Source organism: Cyprinus carpio, chromosome B2 (genome assembly GCF_018340385.1).
Source record: "Cyprinus carpio isolate SPL01 chromosome B2, ASM1834038v1, whole genome shotgun sequence".
In the NCBI taxonomy this organism is placed as follows: Eukaryota; Metazoa; Chordata; class Actinopteri; order Cypriniformes; family Cyprinidae; genus Cyprinus; species Cyprinus carpio.
In genome coordinates this window covers 30979994-30999172 of record NC_056598.1, presented here as the reverse complement: position 1 = coordinate 30999172, position 19179 = coordinate 30979994, and the positions used below count along the sequence as shown (strand labels likewise).

Here is a 19179-nt window from a genome sequence, read left to right as displayed (position 1 = left end):
TGATGGCTCAGGGTGGACACACGTTTTATGTTTTAAAAAAGTAGCCTACCAAAGTATCAAAAAATGTAATTACACAAAAAACATTCCAAACACGGCACCAGCGCGTGTTCTGGGGTGTCTCTGATCAACAGTGATTCGTGCCCTGAATGAATCAAGTTGTTTAAATGATTCAGTTCAAAATCTCTAATTAAAAGTGACTCGCTGGGGGGTCGGCGAGACTTACTCTGGAGGTTGGGGTATGGTGTCAACATTTGATAGGTACTTTTATTATTTAGATAATTTCAAATACCGTAATTTCGTGTTTAATGTGTATTATATCAGAACTTCATTAATGCGTGTGGTAACGGCAGGTTAAATGTGTTCCTGTCTTTTGTGTAAAGGTCTCTTTCAGCCGCAGCCTCTGTGTTTCCTCTGCCCTGCAGAGATCAAGTTTAGTTAATCATGAGTGTCATTTGAGGGGGGGTCGGGCATTGTGTCCGTATTATTCCTGAATTCATGCGATTTACAATGTAAGAATTCTGGACTCCACAAAGACTCAGAAAGAATGGCTTTATAAAAATCAGTTTAACCTTATTTTGGAAAAAGAGTCTTTCTATCAATGAGAACCGACCTCCACACAGAATCTGAAGACGCTCAAACCACTTTAGGATTCAGGTTAAGATCTCGCACAATAACACACTCTGATTCTCATCATTGACTAAGATCCAAGAAGATATCGAGCATGCTGAGATGCTTGTGTTTTGTGCTTCAGATCCGCGGCGGGGTGTTTCTCTATGAAGACCCTTCCTGGGCCCAGCAGTCCACCTGATGCAGAACCGTCTTCCAGCTGCTTCCCAGAAGGCCAGTGCTGCGAGACGTGTCAGGGACTCACCTGAGGACGCAGCTGATTCTGCGGGCCCTTCATCCCATCGCAAACTACTCCATACCGAAGCCTGATCCACGGCGCTTTCGTCGCCGCATTCAGAGTGTTCCAAGGGGCCATGCCCTGCTCCCGCCTCCTTAAAGGGACAGTTGCAGGGGCGGGCACAATGAACATGTCGGGGGGGGGTGGGGGTGGGTGGGGTTTCATTAATTAGTATTAATTCAACCTTTAAGACTTCGGGGTGGGGGTGCCGTGGCTTCTTCAAGACATAGTTCTACCTCCTGTGGCCTCACACAAATTCATATATGTTTTAAATTATTTTTTGGATCAAATTTACGAGAGCTGTCGGAATTCATCAAATATTAGATATTTTTGGATACAGTTGCAGGTCAAAAGTTTGGAAACATTACGATTTCTTAATGTTTTTTTGAAATCCGTTTCTTCTGCTCATCAAGCCTGGCATTAATGTGCGTCAAAAATACAAACAAAAATTTAATATTATTATTCAATTTCAAAATAATTTGTTTGTTAAATTTATTATACTTTAAATTATCATTTCTTTTCTGTGATGCAAAGACCTGAATTTTTAGGATCATTATCACAGGATCCTTTAGAAATCTTCTAATATGATGATTCATTATCAAAGTTGGAAACCGTTTCTGCTGCTTAATATTTTTTTTTTTCAGACACATGTTATACTTTTTTTAGGATACTTTGATGATAAAAAAGTAAAAAAAAAAAAAACAAGACGCTATGTTTTTAAAATATACAATATTTTGTAATAACAACTATACACTACGGGTCAGTAATTTGGGTCTCAGTAATTTTTTTTTTGGTTATTACTTTTTTTTAAAATAAAATCAATACTTTTATTCAGCAAGGATGTTTTGTTAATTGATTAAAAAGTGATAGTAAGAAACTTATATTATTAGGAATATATATTCATTAGAGTTTTTTTATTATTGTTGATAAATTGCAATGTCTTTGTAACCTTTTATTCATCAAAGATTTGAGACAGCAGAACTGTTTCCAACATCATATAAATCAGAATATTAGAATGATTTCTAAATGATCATGTGATAGACTGGATGTTACAATGTGACACTGAACGGCTGGAGTAATGATGCTGAAAATTCAGATTTGCATCACAGGACTAAATTATTTTTTTAAAAGTATAGTCAAATAGAAAAGTATTATTTTTAAGTTGTATAACTATTTCACAATATACTGTTTTTTTCTTCTGTATTTTGATCAAATAACTGCCAGGCTTGATGAGCAGAAGAGAAACTTCTTTCAAAAACATTATAAAAATACTAAGTGTTTCCAAACTTTTGACCTGTACTGTATATCTTCAAAAAACAAGTCAACTGTAATAAAATGTAAGGTGACATACAGGTCCTGGGGACGGGGGCCCCAAGTGCGTATACTGCTTTATAAAATTTTAATCGCATGAATTTTTCATAATTATATATATATATATATTGTGTATGCATAATGAGGGACTTTTAAGCGTAAACAATTGACTCTTATTTTGAAATGCATTTGCTTTAATACTTCAAGCTGCTACCGTTTTTTTTTTAAAAAGATGCAAGCCTATAAATATGCATCTACAACCAATCTGCAATATATATAATAACTAGGGCTGATTAGTTTCTGCACACATTAGCTTAATTTTGGATATATTATGAATATTCAATGAATATATGTAATTTCTATCACATAGAATATATATATACATTTATGCGACTCAGTTAATGACGATCTAGGAGCTGATGGAGGGGTACTTTGCGATTCTGGCCGAGGTGGTCATGGGGTCTTTGGTGTCATGCGCGCTGTCAAGTTTTCCTGAAGACTCTTCGGATGAATGCTTGATGGAGCGCCTTCGAGGCTATCTCTCAGCCGCGGGATCCAGCATGGGTGTCGGTGGTGCTGGATGGTCTGAACGAGCTGTGTTTAATGACCCAAGGGATGAGAACTAGAATGAACATTTGCTGGCTGCGGCAAAAATAAACTGAGAAAAAAAGTAATTAAAAAAAATCCGCAGGTACACTCCAGTTACTGAAACAGAAACCGAAAAATCCAGCGTATATATCAGCTTGCTGCTGTATTTTAATACTGCTGCCTTTTCTCTCAACTCATCTGTTAAAAATGCGTATCTACAACAGGTTAACTATCGTAAGCTTAAAAATAAGTATTTTTATATATTTTGGTATAGCCTTGAAATATAAAATACAAACCTCCAAAAAATAAATAAATAAAAAAAAAAAAAATTTTGAGTTGATACTAAATAGCACTGAACAATGGTAAAAATAATAAAATATAACACTATTAAAAAAAACCTATGAAAAAAAATGTGAAAAAATACAAAAAAAACACTTTTTTTCAGAATTTTTGATAAAAACTAAAACACAAACAAATTGCTAAAACTTACATTTAAAACATGAAAATGAAAAACATACAATAAAAAATAACAAAACAAATAAATAAAAAAACAACAAAAAAAAAAAAAAGTAAATGCAAAAACCTTTTCAGAATATTAATAAAACTATAAAAACTACAAACACAGCAAAAATTACCCAAAAACTTTCAATGTGAAAATATGAAAGTGAAAAACAAATACAATTTCAAAGTATTAATAAAAGCCATAAAACCAAAAAATAGAAAGTATAAAAATACAAGACCTTTTAAAAGATATTAATAATACTTAAATCTTAATAATACTAAAATGACACATGAATGGTGAAGTGTATAATTTTGGCACCCAAACAAAATTGCAAAGCCACTATAATATTACTCCTTATAACTTTCTGCCACTGTACAGTTGTGCAACTACTCATTGTGCAAATGCTCTGTCTGTATTGTTTATTTTGTGCAACGTTTTTCTCTTTCTATTCTTCGTATTAGTTTTGGCAAATGTCAGCATGTGATAAACTGGTGTTTTGATTTTTTGACCCTTCTATTTCCCATCAGGCTTTTCACTGCAGTGAGCCAGCATCTCTGCAGGTGTCCTGTCTGCCTCTCTTCCTGTCTTTACTGGCGTATGAAGTGTACTACAACACAGAGACAGCAGAGGGAGACGCCCTCACACAGGTGCTCCTTCACACACTTGTTCAGCTCCTTCTAGTTTCACTGCATGTGTACTGTGTGCAGTGTGTGTATCCCACAATGCAGTGTGTTGTGAGATGTTGTGAAATGCATCAGACTTGATCTTCTACTTCCGATGTGGCAAAGAAGCAGAAGTAACACCTGCCACGAGTTTGACTGGTTAATGATGTTAAATAAGCTTTCAAAACAGCATTTTTTACACATAATAGTTACATCATTTGGTCAGTCTGGAAGCCACTGGGCCTGCATAATAGAGGAAAAAACTGACTTCATTTACTTTTTTTTGTTTTTTCTGTGAATGGTATATTGTAATATGAAAAAGGGCAGGAATTTAAATTGAGTCAGATAACGCTGAAGAGCTGCCATTTCAAAAAAATTAATAAAAACTTATAATTCTTCAATGATTACAGTGATTTTGTACCGTTCTGCATATCCATAGCATAATATCATAGAAAAAAAAATTGATAAAGGGACCCAACATACTATATATATATATATATACCGCTACAGTATTTTTGCTATATAAAACACACACATATATATATATTGTTCTATATATATATATCTATAGTCACATCACATATATTATATGTATATATATAGAGAGATATTATGAGAAAGAGAACATTTTTATATTTTCTATAGAAAACAAAAAATGATTGTAAGCTTTAAAACATGAATATTTTTTTTTCTCTGGATTTTTTTTTTTTTATTAGTTTATTATTTTGAGTGAATAATGCCATCCTTTATTTCTATTGACATTATTATCAAAACAAATAAAATAATAATAATATAAATACCTAAAAATATTATATAAAAATATATATATATATATAAAGAATGATATATATATATATAAGTATACGAAATGGTCTTGTAATAATGCTCTTCTGCTTTGAAATAAAAATGAGTATTTAATAAAAATAAATAGAAATAATTTAATTTTCTATTAAAACTTTAAAATTACAACATTTATATATACATCTCAATTTCTTTATTTTCAAATATCCAGCAAGATTTATATCAAACTTTTATTTTGGTGGTTTTCCAGTAAATAAATAAACTCAGAGCACATTTATTTGTTTGTTTAAAACACATCCGTTATGATTTGATCATTTTATTTCAGTATATGAAGTTTAAAGCTTGGCGCTTAATAAATAATGATGAGGAGTCATGTGTCAACATGTTATCAAGGTTTCAGTTTGAAATGTTTGTTCATTCCTGTGCTGTTTAAACAGAGGTGAACGTGTTCTGCAGTGTGCAGGTGGGTAACATGTGTCTGTGCTTCAGCAGCCTGTGCAGGCGCCGTCTCTCTGTATCTTATCACGGATCGCGGCTGGTTCAAGCTCTCGCCGGATTCAAGGATCGATCCGTCCTGATGAACAGCCTTCACGGGTTCGGCTCCGCTGACCTGCTGACCCTCGGCACTGACCGCTCCGGCAGCCACGCGCTCCAGAAGCTGCTGACCGCGGCCAGCGATAAGGGCAGAGGAAAGATCTTGAGAAAGCTGGAGGTAAAACATCACAATCTCATCTGTGTCCCTGCAGCACAGAAGCAGTCATCAGTAGCACAGATATATTTGTAGCAATAGACAACAATACATTGTATGGATCACAATTATACATTTCTCTTTTATGCCAAAAATCATTAGGATATTAAGTAAAGATCATGTTCCATGAAGATATTTTGTACAATTCTCTCCTAAAATATATCAAAACTTAATTTTTGATTAGTAATATGCATTGCTAAGAACTTCATTTGAACAAACTTTAAAGATGATTTTTCCTCAATATTTAGATTTTTTTTGCTCCCTCAGATTCCAGATTTTCAAATAGTTTGTATCTCAAAGACAAATAGTTGGTCCTCAGCTAACAAACCACACATCATGGAGAGATGATTTATTAGCTTTCAAACTTGAAATCTTCCTCGCAGGAGCTTTATGTTCCGCTGGCCTGTTCCAGCTGCGGCAGCCGTCTGTTAGAAGACCGTGTGGGAACAGCGCCACCGTCAGCCCAGAGACAAAGCATCGCTGAGAAACTCGGTGAGATGACTTTTACATTGCATTTCACATGCTTTAAACAAATAGTTCAGCCGAGTTTGTTTCTTCATCAGATTTATAGAAATGCAGCACTGCATCAGTGTCTCATCAATGGATGCTCTGCAGTGAATGGGTGCCGTCAGAATGAGAGTCCAAACATCTGATAAAAAACATCACAATAATCCACAATAATCCACAGCACTCCAGTCCATCAGTGAACATCTTGGAGAAGACAAAAGATGAAACAAATCCAAATTAAGATGTTTTTTAACACATCAAATACGTAGAGTCTATAATCCATAATAACACTTCCTGCAGTGAAAAAGGCATCTGCCTGTTGTCTCTCACATCAAAATCCAGTCATATATTTGTTTAGAGCTGTTTAACTTGTGTAAACGCTGCTTGATCCTTGCAGATTTCTCTCCTGATTCACACCAGAACACTTTTTCACTGGAGGAAGTGTTATTATGGATTATAGACTCTATGTATTTGAGTTAAAAACATCTTAATGCTGGATTTACAAAATCTTTTGTCTTCTCCAGATGTGACTGATGGACTGGAGTGCTGGGATTACTTGTGGATTATTGTGATGTTTTTATCAGCTGTTTTGGACTCTCATTCGTGACGGCACCCATTCACTGCAATTTTGAGAATGATGGGGGTAATGATAAGTTTCTGCAAAATTTTCTCACAACTTGTATTTCACGAAAAATATGGTATTTTTTTTTCCAGTTAATATGAGCTCATGAACAGGGTCATGTGAAGTTGTTTTTAGAGATCGAGTAAAGCTGTTACAGCACTGTTCAACTGTCAACTTCCCGAAGTAATTTTGCCGTGTCTTTGCTGATCCATCAGAGAAGCTCATGTTGTGATTAAAGTGTGTTTTTATCCTCTCTCTCTCTCTCTCAGAGACTCCCCAGTGAAAGTCAGCTTCGATCCGATCAGTTCGCACGGCATATTTGGGCCAAATTTGGTCTGACAAACTTCATGAAGCGACGAGCCGACTGGCAGGAGGTTCAAACGGGAGAGTCGAGAGAAAGAAGATGTTCAGTGATATTCTGCAGTAACTCAGAGAGACTCTAAACAAACTGATCGGTTCCCCTGAACGACACCATGCAAGTTTTAGTAAGTGAGGAGTTTTCACTGAATCCCCTCTTGAAGTTTGCATTTTATAAATAAAAACATCAAAATATGCTACAATTTGCGTATCTCTTTGCACCACATGTGCATCTGACTTGACCTTCTGTTTTCTAGTGTGGAAAATAATCCTGTGGAAGCTTGAAATAAAATAAAATAAAAAAGTGGTATTGCTTTTTATCTCACAATTCTGACACTTTTCTCTGAAATGCAAGTTTATATGTCGCAGTTCTGAATTTTGAGTAATTCTGAGTCTCTTTATTTATATCTGTCAAATCTCAGTTAGCTATTACGTCGCAATTTTAGAGTTTATATGTCGCTATTCTTGAGTTTATTTCAATTCGAAATTTAGGCCTATATATACACAAATCTAAATTTATATCTCGCAAGGTCTCGAGTGTGACGCAGTTCTCGATGTGTGTCGATGTCAGCAGTTCTGCAGGAGTGTCAAGTTTCGTCCCGCAGTTCTCGCGTGTCGCAGTTGCGAGTTGTGTCGCAGTTCTCGAGTGTGCAGTTGTTCGCGAGTTGTCGAGTTCTCGGTTTGTGATCCGCAGTTCTCGCGTGTGTCGCAGTTCCGAGTGTGTCGCAGTTCTCGAGTGGTGTCGCAGTTCTTCGACGTTTGACGCAAAAGTTCGCGCCGTTTGATCGCAGTTTGTCGAGTTGTCGTCGCGAGTTCTTGAGTTTGTCGCAGTTCTTGAGTGTGTCACCAGTTCTCGAGTGTGACCGCAGTTCCGAGTGTCTGGCCCCCCAGCGTGTCGCAGTTCTCGAGTTGTCGCGTCAGTGTCTTCAGTTCTTCGAGTTCTTGTCGAGTTGTCGCAGTTCTCGAAGTGTGACGCAGAGAGTTGTGTGAAGCAGTTCTCGAGTTCTCGGACTTGTGTCGCAGTTCTCGAGTTGTCGCAGCAGTTCTCGAGTTTTCCCGCAGTTAGAGTTACTCGAGGGTCTCGGTTTGTCGCAGTTCTCGAGTTTGTCGCAGTTCTTTCACGAGTGTGTCGCAGTTCTTCTCCAGTTGTCGCAGTTTCGCGAGTGTCTGTTTGTGTCGCCAGTTCTTGAGTTTGTCGGCAGTTTCTCGAGTTTGTCGCACAGTTCCCGAGTTGTCTGTCGCAGTTCTCTGAGTTTGTGTCGCAGTTTCTTGATTGTGTCGCAGTTCTCCAGCGTGTCGCAGTTCTCGAATTTGGTTGATCGCCGGTTCTGTTCTCGAGTGTGTCGCAGTTCTGAGTTGAGTTTGTCCAAGCAGTTCTCGAGTGTGTTCGCAGTTTCTCGAGTTTGTCGCAGTTCTCGAGTCGTGTCTCGAGTGTGCGAAAACGTTCTTATGAGTTTTGTCGCAGTTAAAAGGTCGGGTGTGACGCAGTTTCCTCGAGTATTGTGTTGTCGCAGTTCTCGAGTTGTCGACAGTCGCAGTTGTCGCAGGACGTTTCGAGTTTTTCGCAGTTCTCGAGTGTGTCGCAGTTTTCTCCAGTGTGTCGCAGTTCTCGAGTTGAGTGGTATTCTGGAGTTTGTCGCAGTTACTCGAGTTGGTCCTTTGCGCAGGAGTTCTCGATGTGTCTTTGGCGACAGTTCTCGAGTTTGTCCGCAGTTCTCGAGTTGTCGCAGTCGCAGGTTCGCGTGGTTAGTTCTTGAGTGTGTCGAGTTTGTGTCGCAGTAGTGTTCTCGAGTGTGTCGGAGTTAGTTCTGGTGAGTCGCGTGTCGCGGTGTGAGCAGTTCTCGAGTGTTTGTCGCAGTTCTCGAGTTGTTCTGTCGCAGTTCTCGCGTTCTGTACGCAGTTTCTTGGTTTGTCGTTCGCCGCAGTTCTCGAGGGTGTCGCAGTTCTTGAGTTTGATCGCAGTTTCTCGAGTGTGTCGGCAGTTTCTCGAGTGTGTGCACGCAGTTCTCGAGTGTGACTCGCAGTTCTTGCGTTTTTGTCGCCGGTTTTCTCGGTAGTGTTGACGCAGTTCTTGAGTTTGTCGCAGTTCTCGAGTGTGACCGCAGTTCTCGAGTTTGTCGCAGTTCGCGAGGTGTTCGCAGTTCTCGCGTTTTCGCAGTTCTCGAGTTTGGCGCAGTTTTCTCGATGTTTGTCGCAGTTTGTTTTTCTACGAGTTGTCGCAGTTTCTCGAGTTTGTCGCAGTTCTCGAGTTTTTGTCGCAGTTCTCGAGTGTGACGCAGTTTCTCCGCGTGTGTCGCAGTTTCGCGATGTGTCGCATGTTCGACGTTGTCGCAGTTCTCGAGTTTGTGACGCAGTTCTCGCGGTGTGGTCGCAGTTCTCGAGTTTGTCGCAGTTTTCTCGAGTTTGTCGCAGTTGTTATCTCCAGTTGTCGCATCGCAGTTGAGTTTGCTTCTCGGTTTGTCGCAGTTCAGTGTCTCGAGTTTGTCGTTGTGACGCAGGACAGTTCTCGAGTGTGTCGTTATCGAGGTGTCGCAGTTCTCGTGTTTGTCGCAGTTCTCGAGTTTGTCGCAGTTCTCGAGTGTGTGTTGTCGCAGTTCTCGAGTTATCCTGTCGAAGTTTGTTGTCGCCGCAGTTGTCGCAGTTCTCGAGTTTGTCGCAGTTCTCGCGTTTGTCGCCCGCAGTTCTCGAGTTTGTCGCAGTTCCGCGTGTTGTGTGCAGTTCTCGAGTGTGAACCGCAGTTCTCGAGTGTGACGCAAGTTCTCGAGTGTGTCGCATTCTCTCGAGTGCCTGTCGCAGTTCTCGCGTGTCGCAGTTCTCGAGTTTGTCGCAGTTCTTGAGTTGTGTCGCAGTTTCTTCTCGAGTTTGTCCAGTTCTCGAGTTTTTGTCGCAGTTCTTCGAGTGTGTCGCAGTTCTCGAGTGTGTCGCAGTTCTCGAGTATTTGCTGGTCGCAGTTCTCGAGTTTGTCGCAGTTCTCGATGTGTGCACGTCGCAGTTCTCAGTCGTGTGTCGTCGATGTGTGTCGAAGTTCTCGAGTGTGTCGCAGTTCTCGAGTGTGACGCAGTTCTCGAGTTTGTCGCAGTTCTCGAGTTTGTCGCAGTTCTCGAGTGTGACGCAGTTCTCGAGTGTGACGCAGTTCTCGAGTTTGTCGCAGTTCTCCAGTTTGTCGCAGTTCTCGAGTGTGTCGCAGTTCTCGAGTTTGTCGCAGTTCTCGAGTTTGTCGCAGTTCTCGAGTGTGATGCAGTTCTCGAGTTTGTCGCAGTTCTCCAGTTTGTCGCAGTTCTCGCGTTTGTCGCAGTTCTCGAGTTTATATCTTGCAATTCTGTGTGTGAATCTTGCGATTCTGCAAAAAAGTGTATGAGATGTAATTGCAAGAAATTGAGAGATAAAAAAGTAGCAATTACCTTTTTTATGTTTTATTCTGTGGCATAAATAGGCTTCCATATGAAGCATAAAAAAGTTATTTTAGTAAGTGAAGAATTTTCATTAAATGGCCTTTCAATGACGCACTTTATAAATAAAAGCGTCCAGACTGCACACAGTGTTGGTTTGGGATGAGCTGTTATTTGTGCACATAAGAATGAGGTTTGATGTTGTTCGCTCAGTTTGGTCCCACTGGTGTTGAAAGGTCAGGTCGCGCTCATGGGCCGCGGATACGGAGCGCAGCTGCGGTCTCCTCTATCTGTGTGGGAGAGACGGAGGGGAGGACCGTCAACCGGCCGGAATCCGATCACTGGGGCGACGTGACATTCAGAGCTGGCAAATACTCCTGATGCAGTCAAACCAAAGCGCTGATAGAGCGCCGAGCGCAAGGACCTGGGAACTTCACACAGGAGAATGTGAGATTTCTGAGCGATGGCGTCATGTGGAGATCTGCGAGGACCATGTGATGGGAAATCTCTGACTTTCACTGTCTTTTACTTTGACTTTTTTGTGTTTGAATATTTTTTTAGAAGGAATTCAGCAAATGAACCTTTGAACTAATGACAACAGATAAATAAAACTTACAGTCAGAAAAAAAAGGAGAAATAAAAAGTAAAAAACAAATGAATAAAATAAAATAAAAATAACTGCCCAACAAAACATACCCAAGAGTGCTATCCAATGATAAAAACTGGAGGGTAGGTGGAGGCATAATATATTAATCATAGGTTTGCAGAGAACAATCCAGGTATCAATCACAACCTTCTCTCTTAAAAATAAAGGTTCTTCACGATGCCATAGAAGAACATTTTCTGTCTAAATGGTTCCATGAAGAACCTTTAACATTTCTGTTTCACAAAAGGTGCGAAAGAATCTTCAGTGTGGCGAAAGAAGGTTTCTTCAGAAGGTTTCTTCTGTGGCATAAAAAGCAAGAAAGAGTTTTCAAAAAAAGAAATAAAAGTGGACCAGATTTTTTCAAATAACAAAAATCTTATCATTTAGGGTGTACCTAATTCTTTCAAAGTGAAGAGAACCCGAGAGCTCCGTCAGCCATAATTTAAGAGTTTTTAAGAGTTTTTTTTTTTTATTCTTTTACTTTCACTTTGTTCTTTACTTTTTAATCTTTCAGCATCTTAGTTTTCTGCTTTTACTTATTTTGTCCTATATAATCTTTAAAACGTTCAGCTCTCTTTTAAATCCTTTACCTTTTTACTTTGAGGACACATTGAGGACAGACAGAGTTGTTTCTAATACATTAAATCAAGCTGGTTTGATTAAACCGTGAGTGATTATCTGTGATGTAATGCAGAACACTTTAGCAGACACCTTAGCATCGTTGTGGTGAGTTTTGCACAAGCAAATAGCACTCAAAATAGTTCATATTAATGCTAATTATGTGCATCTTTACAATCAAGTCATGAAATGAGGGTTTTATGCGTAAAGGCACACTCGTGCACCAGGCTTGGAGGCCTGTATGGTGCCGGTCATCGGGAATGGTGTTCCCAGAGGGCTGCAGTGATAGGGATTTCCTGAGCGCTCATTAGTGAGTGTGCTGATGGAGGACGAGGCTAATGATGGATCTGCAGCTGTGAACGAGCTTCAGCAGAGTCCCTCCAGCTGCTCTCGCCGTCCCTGGACTCGGTCAGGTTACACCATCACCCCTCACTACAAGCTTTTCTTAATATTCACACAATAATATTTGACATCAGTGTTTGTGTGAGTAAAGAATGTTTACTACATGAAGGTCCTTCAGCTGCGCTCAGAACAGCAAGATAAGATTATCTTAGTCTTTCTCTTTTCATAAACAATACAAGAGTGTATTTTTTCTCTTTTATTATTGTTATGCACAGAAGCATTTTGTGAACTTTCCGTCTCCCCAAATAACCTCTTTTTTTTTTTTTCCTTTTTTGACCTGAAGTCACTGCACTTTTAGTTTGTTGTAAAGATCCTAGAAAAAATCATTTTCTTTTTTTCTTCTAATTAGTAGTAGTAGAATCCAAATTACTCTGGCTCGTCTAGTTTAACAAATTTGTATTGGTGTTTAATAATATGTCAATGCAACTGTATAGAGTACGTAATCTATAATAAAATAATAAAAAATGACAATGTTTTATCGATGTACCGTCCGATCGTAATGCCTATTTACACTAAATTAGCTTTCTTCTTCTAATCTAATGTGTCACAACAAGATAACATGTATTCTGTTTATGATAAATATAAAGACAACGCAGAAGAGGCGTCATGCACATTCAAACTGAAGAGCAGCTGATTTTAGAGCAAAGTGGATTTCGAATGCAGCTTCCAAAAGACAAAAAACAAAAAAAAAAAACAGCTGAATAATATATTATATTTGATGCAATCGCTTACGAAAATGAAACCATGGTTTTATTGTAGTAAAAGAGTAGTAGCCAGGGTTTTTCTGGCGTATGGATTACCATTTGTATAGCCACAGGTTTTACTGCAAATACCATGGTTAAACTATGGTTAGTGTAGCAAAACCATGGGTTAATTTGTGGTTACCATGCTTTAACTATAGTAAACATTATTTTTTTCTGTTTTTATTTGTAGTAAAACCATGGTTAGTTTTCGTAAAAGATCAAACAGACACAATGAATAATGAAAGTGTAATTAATACCTTATAAAGTTTTTTATTAAATTCACAATTACATACCAACGTCGGTCGTATTAAAATATTTTTTGGCATGTCACCTATACCTGGTAGGCTACTCGTAAAAAGACGGATTTTTATGCATAGTTTATTGTTAAGTTTTGATCCATTACAGACAAAAATAATCCAAAATCTCACAATAAAAAGACACAAATACCTAAAATAGTCAAAATTGCGAGATTAAAAAACCCAAATCACATAAAAAGTGTCATTCGTGAGATGAAAAGTAACAGAATCGCATAGGGCAAACATCTATGGTTGCTATGGTTCGTACAAAACTACGTCGTTCCAACTAACTCTTGATATTTTTTGTGTGATTACTGAAACATATATGGCCAATTTACATGTCTAGTTTCTGCTGATTCTGTGGTAGAATCTGTGGAACAGATTTATTAAACATGTAGCCTATTTAAAAAAAGTAATGAGAACTACACTCTGCGTAGCTGAAAGAAACGTCAGATTTGTCATATTTAATAAGCTCTGTGGTGGGTGGTGGATGTAACTCTGCAGAGGTTTTGCTGTGGGCCTGATCATGTGCCAGGAGAATACGTGGTTAAAGACGGTTCCAGCTGTTTGTTTTGACTCAGGCTGGCTTCGGGGGGTTCAGGTCTTAAGCGGCGGGGTCAGATGACCCTCCTGATTCACACTCTTCATTGTCTTCTCAGATTTCGCAGAACCAGACGGAGCACTTGAGTGTTTTGTTGGTGGTTATGATCTTTAATGTATCTCTCATTCCTCCACCCCGGGGTATCAGGCGGCTTCTTATCTGCGTGTGAGGCGTTCTCTATCTTTATTATGAGAACATGAGGAACAGACAGCTGTCCAATGAGAGATCAGCGCATATCAGCCGTACAAACGCCCACAAGCCCTCTGAAGGCCACCAGGAGCACAACTACAGCAGATACATGCCTGACAATGACAAAAACACGCGTGTGGACACTTCATGTCATACCTAACAACGCCCCTTAGCTGTTATAAATTCACTGTAAACCACGGCTTCACGGGGGTTATTGCTTTTATAAAACGGTTATTCCATATACGCAGTAAGGTTTCACAAAATAAAACAGAGCAAATAAAGTGTAATGATATTAATAAAAACAGTATTCTTCTTCCACCAAACAATGTAGCTCCTCAGAAACAGTTGTAACAAAGTGGTTGCCGAGCAACACACAGAAGTAAACAAAGGCGTATGTTACTTTGTAGAGTAATTTACAACAGCTTTGAACGCGGCTCAACTAATCAGAATCAAGGACCGGAACTATCTGGTTTAGATAGATATATAGGTAGATAAATAGATATATAGATAGATAGATAGATAGATAGATAGTCATCTAAAAACACACACATATATTAATAATAAATCAAACAATTCTTTCTTGTCTTCTAGCTATGAGTTAAAATTGTGAGACAAACTTAGATTTTACTGAAAAAAAAATCATTTTTAGACAATTATATTGTGTGCATATGACAATATGATGTAACAACATGATATATTAATATATATGTCAATAATAAATCTATAATATGAATAAATATGAGTTATGAGCTATGAGTTAAACTTGTAAATTGTGAGATAAACTAAAATCTGTGTATGTGTGTGCATGTGTTCAAAGGTTTGGGATCAGAACTATTTTTAATGTTTTTTTACAGGAGTGTCTTCTGCTCATCAAGGCTGCATTTATTTGATTAAAAATACAGGGAAAAAAAATATATTGTGAAATATTATTACAATGTAAAATAACTTTTTTCTATTTTAATATACCCTAAAATGTAATTTATTTCTGTGATGCGCAGCTGTATTTTCAGCATCATTACTCCAGTCTTCAGTGTCACATGATCTTCAGAAATCATAATAATATGATGATTTATTATCAGTGTTGAAAAGCTGCTTCATATTTCTTTTGGAACCTGTCATACTTTTTTTCAGGATTCTTTGATGAATAAAAAGTTAAAAAGAAGAGCATTTATTTAAAATAATAATCTTTTCTAACAATATACACTACAGTTCAAAAGTTTGAGGTCAGTACATTTTTATTCTTTTTTTTTCTTTTGAAAGAAATTAAAACTTTTATTCAGCAAGAATGTGTTAAAGTGATAGCAAAGATTTATATTGTGAATAAATGCTTTTATTTATTTTTTTTTCATCAAAGAATCCTGAAAAAAGTATCTCAGTTAGCAAAAAAATATTTGGCATATTTTTATCAACTGTTGATAATTCTAATAATAAAATCAGCATATCAGAATGATTTCTGAAGATCATGTGACACTTTATACTGGAGTAATGATGATGGAAATTCAGCTTTGCATCACATAAATAAAATTATATTTTAAAGGATATTAAAATAGAAACCATTATTTTATATTATAATAACATTTTTGCAAGATTACATTTTTTTTTTTTTCTGTATTTTTGATCAATAAATGCAGCCTTGATGAGCAGAAGAGACTTCTTTAAAAAACATTGCAAGTCTTACTGATCCCAAACGTTTGAACGGCACTCTATATCAATCAGTATATAAATATTGTATATATAATATCTAAATATAGTTTTTAAACATCCTTTTGTTGTCGATTATTGTGCTTTAATCGATATAAAACAAGAATCTCAAATAGGATTTCTCAGTTCTTCTGGACAACATTAAATGGAGTGAGAAACTGAGATTTTACGTAAGTTCTAAGATGATTCTCCAGAGAAAAAGACAATAATAAGAAATCATGTGTAGAGTTTCAAAGAATATCTCCACTATGTCTCACACAGAGATCTCAAACATTTTTCATCAAATCGACAGTCGAGTTTAAGTCGTTTATTGACTGATATGTGTGGGTGTTGTTTTTTTGGCTGAGACACAGTTGAGAGTCTCTCCATCTCCATCAAGTCTCCCCGATTTGTGAAAGAGTCAAAGGACGTCAGGTCATGAAATCACAAACCCATCACGCGTCCACAGAGCTAGAGCAAGAAGAGCATTTGTGGTTAAAAAAAGTGGATAAATATTATTTTTTTCCAGAAAATGACTAAACATTTCGCTAGATAAGACTCTTATTCCTTGGATGGGATTCCTTGGAGCTCTCGAAGCTGTATTTTTATCCTTCAATCCGTTGAGCACCTCTGAAGTCCACTATATGGAGAAAAATCCTGGAATGATTTCCTCAAAAAACGTAATTTCTTCACGACTCATGAAAGAAAGACATGAACGTCTTGGATGACATGTGGGCGAGTAAGTTATCAGGAATTCTTCGTTCTGTAAGTGGACTTCTCCATTAAGCTGTCGGCATGCGGTCTGCATCCGAAGGCCATTTCCTGCGCGGTGCGCGTTTCGCGGCACACACTCGACTCGACGCTTCACTCACAGGAAGCCTGCTCTCACACAGAAACACTCGCTCCGCACTCACACACACAATGGAAGGAAGCCCAGTGTTATTGCAGCTCGTGATGACAGACAGCTGGAAGCTCATTTGTGTTCCTCTCAGGCGTAAATCTGGGCTAATCAGCCAGAGACCTTTGAGAAGTCTGATACAGTGTAGGGTTGATTTCGTCATTCGTAGAGACGTAACGTCAGACATTTAATCGTTAAAGTAGTGTGTGATATCAGTCATAAACTCTACACCCTTGAGAATCAGAACAAGTGATTGTGACTCTAGTTCTCTCCTAAAATATGAAGAGATCAAACAACAGATTAATGAGTTACTCCAAATTTCACGAGAATCTTATGGACGTCGTTGTAATAGTGTATAAACCTGAGATTATCGAGATGATATCTGCTCATGTTGATAATCTCAGATAACTTTGATAGAATGTTATGGAATGAATTCGGATGAATAGCTGTCAGCTGTTACATTTAAGAACACAATTATAAAACCAATTATCAAGCAATGCTTCATTTAGTTCAGTGTGTGGTGGAAAAAGATCGCAGTAGCAATTAAAGAAAAACTCTTCAGCAAAACATGCTCAGGTCAAATTTTACTGGTAGTCCACTGTATGAAGAATTTTTGGGTATAATATGTCACAGTTTACTTTATTTTGCTGTCCTGACTTATATAAATGAACTGCACCCACTAGTAAAAAATATCAAAAATTATATCTGGTGTCTGAATTGACTATTTTTCTTACTCCAGTTCTCTCCATAACAACAAACTCCTCTAATCTTTGTTTTATTTACAAATTCAAATAAATCAGTTTTTAATTAAAGTTCACTGTAAACAAGAAGCTGCAAAACTCTCCATAATGCTGCCAGAAGTTCACAGACCTCCATAATGCAGTGTTTTATTATTAATTTCAAGTCAGATAGCTTATTAGCCTTTGGTTTCGATTTTATTTATTTTCTTTTACATTTATGCATTTAGCAGATGCTTTTCATTCAGAACGACTTATAAAGATCTAAAACAGTTCATCAAAGAGCCAACGATATTTATAATATAATACCAGGTTTATTAGGTTAGATTAAATAGGGTTCTTGCATTGTAATTTTTAATATATTTGTATATTTTCAGTGTATTCTTGTTTGTTTCCCATAATCAAAATGTATTTAATTTCAGTTTTTCCATTTGTTTGTTTGCAGTGAATGGAAAATTATTTTTACAGTGTTTCCTCATTTGTTTTCAGTAATGAAAATGTTTTTACTTCACTGTCTGCACAGATTTCCTGCGCAGAAATTCATATTTGACACTGGCATAAAAACATATAATGTTTTTTTTTTTTTTAATTATAACATATAGTATTTTAGTATTAGTTTCTCCTCCTTCAGTGTGCAAAGTGTTTTTGTAGCTGTTTTATGGTGAAAATGGTAAATCTGAACACAAAACAACAAGGTTAACCAAAACTGAAACTAAATTCATCTGAAAAAAAAAAAAAAAAAAAATGCATAAATCAGCTTTTTGACAAAGCAACATTTCTCATTTTCATCTGGTTTAGTTTAACTTGATGTACTAAAATAACCACACTGAAATACAATTAATACAATTATATAGACAAATATGAAAAAAATGGCATAATTACATAGAAAATATAAAAGCTGATTTTGATTGTGAAAAGCTGTCCTGCAGATGATTTGAGGAATCATTGATGTCGAGTGCTGATCTTTAACACTAATGTTAGAGGTCTGATCACATCACTAGTATGACTCATGATAGAGATAACTGTCTTCATACAGCAGAATGCCATTAAGGGAATATTAAACTAATGCACAGCAACATTTGCCCTGAGTTTACACATGAAAGAGCTGACGTCAGCGTCCCGTAATGAAAAGGCCATGGCGCCCACCTGAAGCCCAATATTCCCTCACTTCTGCTGAATCAAAACACCAGGATAGGCTTTCATGCAGGAACGGCACGCTGGCTGACCTCATGACGTGAAGAGCGAGAGCCTTTGTGTTCTCCAACCGGACGGAAATTTGATTAGTAACCTTGAGAACGTGACAAAGAGGTCACAATAGTCCTCATAATCAGAGACGACGGCTCTCCGAGATAAGACGCATGCGGCTCATAACAGTGTTTTAAACATTTTCCTGCATGAGCGCCGGCAAGGTCACGGTTTCACAAATCAGAGATTATTTTAAACTCTTATCTGTCCTTTAAATGTTGCGTATATGTTTTGGGCTCGATTTGGTCGAAATATAACATGAAATCTGTGACGTTCGTCCACGTTTTTCGATGGACATCACCAGATTGCGTGAACAGGGTTTCTGTGAAGTCTTAATTCAGTCCCTCCTTAAATTAAAGCTTTGAAAAAGGTCTCAAATCAGAGCAGAAAATCTTAAACTGATAATGTTGTGGCATTAAATATCGCATGCACTTCTTCCTCAGTGTTTTTGTCTTGTTTTCCAGTGCAAACATCTTTACTGGCGATGCAAAATGAAGCCGTCTTGATTTCGGAGTAGATTTTTCTGAGCCTGTTGGCAGATATTTGCTCTTGCTTTAATCATAAACTCAAAAACATAAAATAAATGCATTTTGTTTTGAGAATCTTCATTTGCATTGGAAAACGAACGACAGAAATGCTTTCCTAGTGCTAAGCTTTTTTGTAGTGTTTATTACAGTAATGGAGTTAGTAATTAAAAGCATGAAGTTGTATTTTCAGCTTTTCTGCTCTCTAG

The 19179-nt window shown here is 37.5% G+C and overlaps 1 protein-coding gene across 1 annotated transcript in view; it reads left to right on the top strand.

Annotated features, from left to right (window-relative positions):
* The window catches only part of LOC109107570 (nucleolar protein 9-like), a 12217-nt gene extending 5114 nt beyond the window's left edge, over nucleotides 1-7103 (top strand). The window contains exons 5-8 of the mRNA XM_042719196.1: nucleotides 3833-3954; nucleotides 5270-5480; nucleotides 5900-6008; nucleotides 6919-7103. Coding sequence (XP_042575130.1) covers nucleotides 3833-3954; nucleotides 5270-5480; nucleotides 5900-6008; nucleotides 6919-7088 — 612 coding nt within the window. The 3' untranslated portion in view covers nucleotides 7089-7103. The remainder of the gene's footprint in view (nucleotides 1-3832; nucleotides 3955-5269; nucleotides 5481-5899; nucleotides 6009-6918) is intronic.
* Nucleotides 7104-19179: the final 12076 nt, after the last annotated feature.